The sequence below is a fragment of the Austrofundulus limnaeus genome, unplaced genomic scaffold, assembly GCF_001266775.1.
Source record: "Austrofundulus limnaeus strain Quisiro unplaced genomic scaffold, Austrofundulus_limnaeus-1.0 Scaffold237, whole genome shotgun sequence".
NCBI lineage: Eukaryota > Metazoa > Chordata > Actinopteri > Cyprinodontiformes > Rivulidae > Austrofundulus > Austrofundulus limnaeus.
In genome coordinates, this window is record NW_013952639.1 from 773,223 (window position 1) to 783,937 (window position 10,715).

Genomic DNA, 10,715 nt, shown 5'->3' on the forward strand with positions numbered 1-10,715 from the left:
TGAACTGTTGAGGTAGACAACAATTGTCTGAATGATTGCTGAAGAACTCAAGTGGCAGAGAAAAGCTAAAAAAAGGCAGATATACACAGATGAAAAGAAAAAGAAGTAGAATAAAAACTGAAAGGGGCAGAAAGAAAGTGAAAGGAACAATAAATATTGAAAGTAGGAGAAGAACACCAGAAAAGTTCAGCTTAAAAAGTTGAAAACCAAAAGCTAAAATCAGCAAAAACAGAAACTGAAGGAAGCTGAAATTATTTACAGAAGCAGAACCAGAACAAAAGGTTAAAAGTAAAGATAAATGAACATTTTAAGGGTTTTAAGGATGATGAAACAGCTCCGTTCATTTTTAATGAGAAAAATGTCCGAAAAAGTGAAATATCTCAAAAGGAACCAGACATGGATTTTTACGATGTAAAAACAAGTGTGCATTGCCATGTAGCATGTCATTGCAGCAGCAGTGGACTTGCAGAATGAACTTTGACCAAGTTCAAATGTGTTTTCTATACCAGCTTGTGCCTGTCACGTCAGCAGGTGTTTGTAATTAAGGTAATTGTGTGACAATATGAAATTTGAAGAGACGTTTTGTTAAAGTTGCAGTAGCTGGATTTGAACCCTGATCTCCCACATGAAAGTCCATGACATAGACCATTAGACCAATGGAGCTGTGGCAGAAGATGGTGGCAGGGGTTGGTTTGTATGTGTGCWGAAAGAGGCCACATTGCCAATACAATTATTGACACAAAAATGTATAATATTACAACAACAGAGCAGCATTAAGACAATATTATATTAAAACATCAAAATACAATCATATTAGTACTGTAAACACTGAGTTGAAATATTAAACTATGGTGCAGTACCAAGTTGAGTAGAGCATGGGGCAGTATTGGACCAATACAAGGCTCCATTGACTGCCATTATAATTCATTAAACATTAATATTTCATAAACTATAAGTTTTACAGGCACCAAAAGGCATAGCCATCATTTGGCACAGGGGCTTTACAGATATAAATTACAATGGCAGCTTTAGGACAAAGTATGCAGGAGAAGCATGCCAAAGTTGAGATTACTTGGATGGGAAACGAATCACAATAGTAATAAATTCCTGAAGTGCCAACAGTCTGAATGTCCTGAAGGAGCTGAACATTTTGATTTATAAATTGTTGAAACAAGAACTACAAAACGAGAAACGTGCTGAAAATAATTAGGGTTGTGCTTGATGAGCATTCACACAAGAATCAAACACGTCTCCAGAATCAGGTTTTGGATGATTTTTAAACATTTCCAAACAACCATGTCATGTAGCAGAAAGGTTCATGCACACTGTGATCTGGAAGTGCCAAACTTCTTGTTTTAAAGGAAGTTTTCAGCTTTGGTTGTTTTTTAACACGGCAGAACAGCAACTCGATTTAATCTCCTAATATTTTGGTTCATTTAGTTGCGGCTGCTCCCGCCGTGCGTGGATTTATTTACTGAACATCTCAGTGCAACAGAGCTCAACCAAACAATCCAACTCAAACACGGGCCGAAGCGTTCGACTAAACAAAGGACAATAAACTTCCCTCGTCTCTAATATTATCCAGAAACATCTAAAACGCTTCCATTTCAGACAGTTCTGCTCTTGCTGCTTCTCCCTGTGATTTATGATGTTCAGGCTTTCTGCTGAGGTGGAAAAAGGCAGGTGCTGTTTGAGGTCAGAAAAGGTGGAAATCTTCCTCGAGATGTCACAGATCATGTGACCGTACAGCTCCGGTGCTCACCGAGGCCTCATTCTTTAAAATGACATCAGATTTTGTGTTTTTCTTTAGGAAAAAAAACCCAGCAGACTCTGTTTCACGGCACTCGTTAGACACCGTCCTTCTCGAGCTCAGACGTTCGTTCTGTGCCAGATGCTTCTGTAGGAAATGATGCAACATCTGGAGAGCTGTTTAATATTCAGTCCAGTCACCCGGCACACAATGACTCGCCACTTTTGGTTGGGATTAGTCTCAGTGGATCTGCTGCAGCTCCAGCGCTCGTCTGATCCCACCGCCGTGCTTTTTTTCCTGCTCACAGAAAAATTGATCCCTGCACTCAAACTAACATTGGTCATAAAATCATCTCATTGTAATGTAAACTAACGTGCAGGAAAATGTTGGTGCTAGGTTATAAAAAATGATTTATATTTCAAAGGGAATACTCAGGTTTTACTGCACATGTAAAACTCTGAACCTTGTCCTTGTCTCCTCTGATTGAGCAAAGACTTGGAGTTTTCAGGAGGACATCTAGTGGCCATTCAGTGCAACTTCAGTGCTTTTTATTTGACTTTACTCCCCTTTACCTCATCCTGAGAGGGACGATTTAAGTTCCCTGATGTAGCAAACGTTCCAATTCACCTGAACAACATTAACTAAATGAAATGACTTCATAATGATGTCCAGAGCATAAACAACAAACCGTCTCCAAATGTCAATCCATTTAGACGAGCAGGAAGTTAATGAGCAGCTGAACGGTGCTGACTCAGCTAATAATGCATTTGTTTTGACCCTGCTGTGGGAGTACAGTCACGTTCATTACTGCAGCAGGAAAAGTTACAGGACTGTTTGGTGGTCCGTTAACCAGATTTTACACAGACAGATACCCGTTTATGACCTTTCCTTTTACACCTAATTAATTGTTTTTTTAAGCAACATGATTCCCTGAATCTGCAGCTCTTTGCTCTGAATATTCATTGGATGTGGCTTCAGCTATGTTACCATCCAGAGCTCAACTATTTTTAAACGACTACGTCTTGTTAAATGTACATAAAAAGAAGTATTTGGGATTTTTCAGGAAAGGAGCCATTTTTAAAATCTTTTTGAAAGTATACAGAAAGTAGAATCGTGAATCAAAGCATGTACTCTAAAGGACTTAAATAATGCACTTGCTTTTATTTTATTTTATTTTACTTTACTGTATCTAACTAGGTGGTCTGAACCTGAAGGCAGCCTATTGTGTGAATCATTAAACCTGTACAAGTGCAGGTGAGTTTAAAACACAAATAATAATAGAAGAAAATTGTTTTTTATATAAGGAGGGGCTGATGTCATAGAGGAAGCAGGGATGCTAATTTAGTTAGCATTACACAGATACTAATTCTTATCATGGCTGCTACATAAATTGAACATCCTGTTCTTAATATTAGATGTTGCTTTTTGTTCTTCAAGCATCTTGTTTTGTTCAGGTTTATTTTTATGAATAATGGCCTTTTTTTCCTACTTGTGCAGCACTTAATAATAACTATTTGATTAACCTTTTGGAAAAAATAGGTACGTTTTACTACATCATACTTTTTTACTTTACTTGAGCATAATTATTATGAAGTATGGTTCTTCTTACTTGAGTAAAATGTCTGCATATTTTACCATCAGTAAGAACAAACATGCTTTAAGCAGAAATGCACCAAAGATACGCACCTTGAGGTGTATATATTACCTACTATAAGAATTAGTTTCCTAAGTTTCATAATGAGAAAAATTAGACTTGGAAAAGTGTTTCTTCTGCTGGAATTTGTCATTTTGTCATTTTTTTCTTTGTTTATGTCTTTAAAAACACCAGAGTTTGCACATAACTTTTTATTTTTAGTCAGTCTGATGACATCATTTCAAAAATATTAAATCAGATCAGTTACTCAGAGCTCAAGCAGCCTTTTCAAAAAATACATTTTTACTCTTGAGTAATTTCTTGGACAGCTTTTTACCTTTACTTGAGTAAAAATATGTCAAAGTAGTTCTACTTTTGGATCCTCTCCTCTGTACTCGTCTGATAATACAAGTCCGATTTTTATCATTTAAAATATTCAGATGTACTGGTAAAAACACAACATATCCAGGTTTTTTAGGTATTTGTTGTATTCTGCTTTGTGCTGTTGGCACAGTTTGTAACATTTTTTTATTTTAGAAACTATGTCAAGCAGGTTGAGTGTGTAATAATAGAAAGCGAGGAGTTGGACTATGTGAGTCATTGTGCTCTTTAGATTCCGGTGGCCACCTGCTGTGTCTCACAGAACTCCAGCACTTCGTGCTGGGAGGAAGTCAAGTCTGGGATTTATTTTCTGTTTCCTCCTACTTTATTACCTCACTGTTTTCTGAAGTGTGAATCTGTTTGTGGACCCTGTGTTTCTTGTTATCTGTGGAAGCATTTGAACAGACAGACCATCAATATTCCTTTAGTAGATGATGAATTTTAGATAATGAACATGGGTAAATTACCGAATGTGTTGAAGAATGAGATGTTACAAGTGGAAAGGAAAGCACGGACCTGTTTCAGTCTTCCTCGTGTTTTTTGTTATTGAGTTCCCAAAAATGCACCTTAAATAAAAAATTTTCAGGTTTTTATGGTCACGAGAAGCAAATTGATAAATGAAGATCCTGGGATTTAAGCATTAGACATAACATTCAGATTTTCAGTGTCCAGGCTTCTATTGTTTTATTCATATTTACTCCCACAGTCGTCCCATTTCACCGCAGACATTTAAGAAGCCACGGCAGGAAATGCAGAGGTAAATTAATGATGGTCTGAGTCCACCTGGACCAGGTGTGTTATTTCCTGGGACAGTGAGGAACAGAGCCATCATTAATCGGATTATTGCACCTGTGCTTTTCTGGTTTGAAACGAGTCGGAGCCTCAGCTGAAGAGTTCTGGTAACATTTCAGTGAGTTCGGTTCTGGAGCGACATAATCGATGGAATAAAGCAAAAACAAATTTGATGGATTGGTCACACGTCTTAGATGCAAACTAACCGGATTTTTATAACCCAGTGCAGCTGCAAATTAAAGCATTTTGTAGTTGAAAATTGTTACAAATGCGCAAAGCGAGCCAAGCACACGTTTATCAGAAAAACATCATTGAAATTGTACAAATTCAACCAGTAAATTTACACCATTATACAGACCCAGAGTATTTACTCTGAACTGATTTGTGTTAAACTTTAAATTAGGATTAAAATGAGATTTTTCACAAGATCCAAATCTGCTTTTTGAGCATGTTGAATTTTATCATTTCAATGACGTTTTCATGGCAGCCTCAGAGTTTTACTGGTTGAGCTAGACTCTATATCAGGGGCGGAGCTAGGGTTTATTTCAAAGGGGGGCACAGGGGTGGCCGAGGTATTTTAGGGGGGCACATAAAGAAAAGCACTATGGATTTGAAAATCCAAGATGGCCACCACAGACAATTCAAAATGGTTTTAATTTAGCTGTTTTAAGGAATACTGAGTGGAAATTTTGTGTGATCATAGCTAAGAATGATGCAAAGATCATACAGAATGTTAGTCACAACTTATTATTCAGCCATTTTTAGACATATAAATGACTAAAGTAGAAGTAGCTGAAAACAATCCTTACCAAGTTCTAAATGCAAAACAAAAATTCAAGATGGCCCCCACAGCTAACTCTCATTCTGCTGTTTTAAGACTTATTAAGCTGAAATTTGTTGTGTAGTAGCTAAGAATAATCTCATACTGGTAGCCAATGCTAAACCCAATGCAAGTTAACCACCGGTGCTAATGCTAATTTTACAGAAGGCTATAATTCAGCCATTTTTAAACATACAAAGCTAAAATATTTATATTGTACAACAGTAGCGGAGGACAAGCTTTAACAAAATCTAAATAAAAAAATTCAAGATCCCCTGCAACTTGCTAATTTTTTAGGGGTGACCAATCAGGTACCACTCTAGCTCCGCCCCTGTCCGCTAGTATTCGCACCATGAAGTGGTCTTTTGGAATGTTACCAGTTCTGCTGCAGGTCTATCTAAACGAATTATCATCAATTTTTCATTCACATTGGAAATAGAATCTTTTCCATAATTTTTCGCTGCACTTGATCAAAAAAAATGGCCGCTGTTCTGTTCCACCTTACTGACATTCAGCTTGCTTTACCTGCCCTGAAGCTCGGTCTCATCCTGCACCCAGGCTCCTCCATCACCTCTGTGTGATGTTGGTGAAAAGCAACATTTGCCTTTCTCAGCTTCTGCCACATTATTCATCAGCTTTTCTTCTTTTTTTTATCCTCTGCCCTTGTTTTGCCTCGTCCACTTCCTCTCATCCTGCTTCTGCTATCCAGCGGTATCATACCCTCCCAGTTACAAGAAGACCCCACCTCCTGTGCCCCCGAGAGCCACCACCAAGCCTCTTATCTCTGTGACAGCCCAGAGCAGCACAGAGTCCACCCAGGACGCCTACCACGAGGGCAGGCATCTGCGGGGGGGCCTGTGGACCACGGATAGCCTCGGACGGCCCATCTACAGCTCCATGGACAGTCTGGACAGCACCAAGGCGGTCACCATGGCCATGGAGTCGGCTGCAGGCAAGAGGCACGCGTCTTTAGGAAGCCACACCTCGGTCCAGACATGTGACAAGGCAGTGCTGGTGTCCAAGGCTGAGGAGTACCTCAAAACCCCTCGTTCCTCTATCGGCATCCAGGTAACGGTCTTTGAGTGAAGGTCATGTGTGCTTTTAGGTTGAGAGGGAAAATAGTTTGTTTCTTATCACTGTTCCAGGTGGAAACTGTGACAGACTCTGAGGCTGAAACTAAAGGCCTTCCTCAATTTCATTCCATCGGAATCCAAGTGGAGGATAAAAAACGGTACATGACGCAGAGGGAAATATTCCTAAAGATGTACTTTTTAACATCAAGTTGGTATATTTTAATTCTTTTTATTTTTGTCTATTAGGCATGGGAGGTTCAAGCGCTCCAACAGTGTGACCACCGCAGTGCAAGCAGACATGGAGCTGGAGGGCTTCCCCTCCATGGAGGACAAAAGTTTGCAGTTCGGCGGTGCCTTCGGCCGCCACTCAGAGCCCAGCACGCCGACGCAGTACGGAGCCATCCGGACGGTACGCACGCAGGGCCTGTTCAGCTACAGGGAGGACTACCGGCCTTCCAGTGGGCCTCCCAGCCCGCAGCCTGAATCCTGGCTGGTGGAACCCAGCCTGGAGAGCACCGACGCTGGCCGAGTGTCCCCCGTCCGCAGGGACGGCAGCTGGTTCATGCAGCTCCTTCACAACGAAACGAAGCGGCTGGAGGGATGGTGCAAAGAGATGGAAGGAGAGGCGGAGGAGCACGACCTGTCGGAGGACAGTGAGTATCCTGATGTCAGCGATGGTCTCGCTTTCTTTTTCTTCTTCCTTTTTTTTTAACTGGAAACTTGCATAATGATAACTGTTGACTGTTAAGATCCTAAATCAGGACAAATATTGAATCAGCAAATTGAATTATTCTGAACGACTGAGAGATAACATGTTCAGTGTGTGGACTTTTACTAATCTGTCGGTGATAAAACCAGGATTTGTGCGTGTGCTTCAGTTCTAGGAAAGATCCGGAGTGCAGTCGGAAGTGCTCAGCTTTTAATGTCGCAAAAGTTCCAGCAGTTCTACTGGCTGTGCCAACAGAACCTGGTGAGTAATGAGCGTCTGTCAAACGGTGCCAGACCAACAAAACTCTGTGCTCCACAAGTACTAATTAGCCATGCATCCAATTGTAATGCTAATTTTGAGCTAATTATTTAAAATGATGAAAAAAAGGGCGATCTAGACGTGTTTCAATCAACTGGTTTGGAGTGAATTAACCAGTTAAAGCATGACGTCAAGCACGGCTGGAATAAACAGGAAGTAGAGGTAACTAGCAGGGACCACACATGTCGGGACAACGGAGAGAAGCTTTGCTATCAGGCAAGGCTGATCAGACATGAGGTAAATGTTCGCTACGTAAGACCCCTTTTGGGCAATCTTTTATGGAAAATCCAAAAAGGAGCATAAAAATTCAAATGTGTTTTTCAAATTCTTCCATTTCCATCAAGCTTTTCTAACGCGATACTTCAAAACGTTGATGGAAACGTGGCAAAAATGACCAGACTATCCCTTCATTGAGCTCTGCAGGAAATCACAGCTCCGTAAACGTGTAGACGGTCTTCCCTCTCTTGGAGCGTTGAGAACTTGTCCTGACACTGCACTTCCAAAAATAACCCCCAGAGATCGATGGTGGAGCGGTCTCTCTGCTGGTATTGACCCCACTGTTGACGGAAGGGGAATTCCAATAGGAAGCAGCACCTGCGTCGAGGCAATCCATTAATGCTCGGAGGCAGCAGGTTGAATGGGAAGCTCAGAGTTTGAATAATGGACTGCCACGCCATCTCGCTGTTTAGCCCTCATGTCACGTCTGCAGGAAACTCATTCCTCCTTTTCTAAAGCTAAGTATTCCCACAGTCAGCATATTTTTACTGTACGGTGGTGTTGGAAGTGGGATGCTTCAACGAGAAAGTGAGGTTTAACTGAGAAAAAGAAAGAGAGGCTGAGAAACTTCATCCCAGCCCTCTGTTGTGAGGCTAATTAAAAGCAAAAATACCAAATGAAATGCAGCATGCTGTGGAGGTGGATGAAGTCTGCTCTCCGACTGACTCGTGTTGTTGTTTTGTGTTTGTGTTTATCTCCAGTGTGTCGCTTTCTTCTGAATGATCTCGGGTGCGTTCTCTGCTTCTCTCCCTGCAGATAATAGGATGATGAATTAAGTTGAACATTGGTACTGACAAGCCTTAGATTGCCCCGAGCTCTCAGATTTCTCTGAAAGGGATGGAGCTGACTTCCCCTGCTGGCTGGAGGGGGAACTACACTTCCTCTGAGTGGTCTTTCTTCCAATTCATCCGCTGTTTTAGTTGATACTATAAACAGGAATGAATGTGATGCAGTAAAAACCAGTACATTTACTTTCTTACAGTACTTAAATTTTTTAACTTTTATTTTGTTACACTCAAAACATGAAAAATGATAATTTTGCTAGTTACACACCACAAATTTAAAAATGACCAGAACTCATCATGAAAGCAGTTATTTGTGCACTCTAAAAATGAAGTGTTGAATTTATTTAACCAAATTATGCCAACTAGTTCCACTAAACCGAGTTGAGCAAATTGGACATTTTTGTCTTTTTCATTCTCCTCTGGTTCTGGGTCAGACTCTGGTTCTGGGTCAGACTCTGGTTCTGGGTCAGACTCTGGTCCTGGTCAGACTCTGGTTCTAGTCAGACTCTGGTTCTGGGTCAGACTCTGGTTCTGGGTCAGACTCTGGTTCTGGGTCAGACTGTGGCTCCAACATGTAAGGTTGGATGGACAAGTCTCCCTTTGTTCGCATCTTTTAAAAAGTTTCTGCGCAGCTATATAACTGCAAACCCCTCCATCAAACTAGAATGGACGACTTTGGAAGCTGGAGGGAGCAGGGTGAAGCTCCTCGTTTGGATTTAAAGAAGCAGCCTCTAAACGAGTTAAAATGAGACACACCTCAGAAAAGGGGCGGGGCTTGTGGAGTTACAATTGGGAGGGATTCCGACCAAAGCGTTACAATCCACTTTATTTAGACCCCAACTGAAGGGTTTTTATTTTCTTTCAAAGAAAATGTGTAAATTTGTTTTTATTTACTCAACTCCACTTAGTTGAACCAGTTGATATAACTTAGAAAATTCAACACTTTGTTTTTTTAGAGTGTGCGTAAAAGTGCATCTACTTTTACGGTTATTGTGAGCAGTTTTATGATTTTACTCAAGTACTTTTCTTATCAGTGAAATAAATCTTTACCATTTTCTGTTAAGGTATTTTTACTTTTCCTTAGTAATTTTTTTCAAGTACCTTATACACCTCTGGTAAAAACAGGCTCTGTAGGTTTGGCTTTTAAAATTTCACAACTAAAGATAGTTTCATGCTATTAGAGATATTTTGGTACGTTTTAAAATGATGTCATACATGATGCTGTGTGATTATTGCAGGAATATATGTTGAGAACAATTCTTAACTACTATATAACTATATTTTTGTTGGCTAATGTGGATAATCTGTAGCAGCCATGTGTACATTTGTTATTGCATTTCACATGGTTCTCATTTTATTAATTAGTTACATTTTAAAATGCTACAATACGCAACAAGTCAATGATATGATTCAGATGACAAAAAAACATTTTGTAAATCAAAGGAAAAAAATTCAATTCAAATTTTAAATTGTACTTTTTCTGCCAGAAACATGTTGTGACCTGACATTTTGACCTAATGTTGGTGCTTACTGCCACCCAGTGGTTATATGTAGAAATGACTCAAGAGATTAAAAATTCAAGGAGATTCAAAGTAAAAATTTTCAGACGTGCTCTTAGTTGTTTGTAACCTGTTACAGCAGTGGTGCAGGTGAAGTTTTTCCTGCGTTAACAGCTCATAAAACTGTTGTCTCTTCCAGGACCCCAGCGCCATGCCCAGACCCACATCTCAGGACCTGGCTGGATTCTGGGACCTTTTGCAGCTTACCATCGACGACGTCACTGCCAAGTTTGATGAGCTGCAGCAGATCAAGAGCAACCAGTGGCAGCTGTTAGAGAGCCCCGAGAGGAAGGTATAATTAGCCTCCCAACACTCTTAATAATTAGTCCTAATGGGCTCCAGATGAACTTGTTCAGCTTTCGGAGGAAACTGCTCTGATAATATAAGTGTTTCCTTTTTTCGGCTCAGGCTCAGCAGGAGGTCAGAACAGGAAGGCAGCATCTGTTAGCAGGGAAAGTTGGCAGCGTTCTTTAAAATAAACAAATAAATAAAAGCTTCTTCCATTAAAACATGAGCTCACTGAGTTCTGAGTAAAATAGGAAACATGAAGAACGTGGTTCTGGACAGAAAAGTAGACGTTTTAAAGCCTCCAAGATGCTTAACGGGTATATATATATAT

At 40.2% G+C, this 10,715-nt stretch overlaps 1 protein-coding gene across 1 annotated transcript in view; it reads left to right on the top strand.

The window, feature by feature from the left end:
• Window positions 1-10,715, top strand: part of LOC106525698 (disks large-associated protein 2) — a gene marked incomplete in the record, with an annotated part of 113,633 nt that overhangs the window by 100,721 nt on the left and 2,197 nt on the right. Inside the window, 5 exon segments of the mRNA XM_014020014.1 lie at window positions 6,086-6,444; window positions 6,522-6,607; window positions 6,696-7,102; window positions 7,328-7,419; window positions 10,236-10,388. Of these exon segments, the coding sequence (XP_013875468.1) occupies window positions 6,086-6,444; window positions 6,522-6,607; window positions 6,696-7,102; window positions 7,328-7,419; window positions 10,236-10,388 (1,097 nt within the window).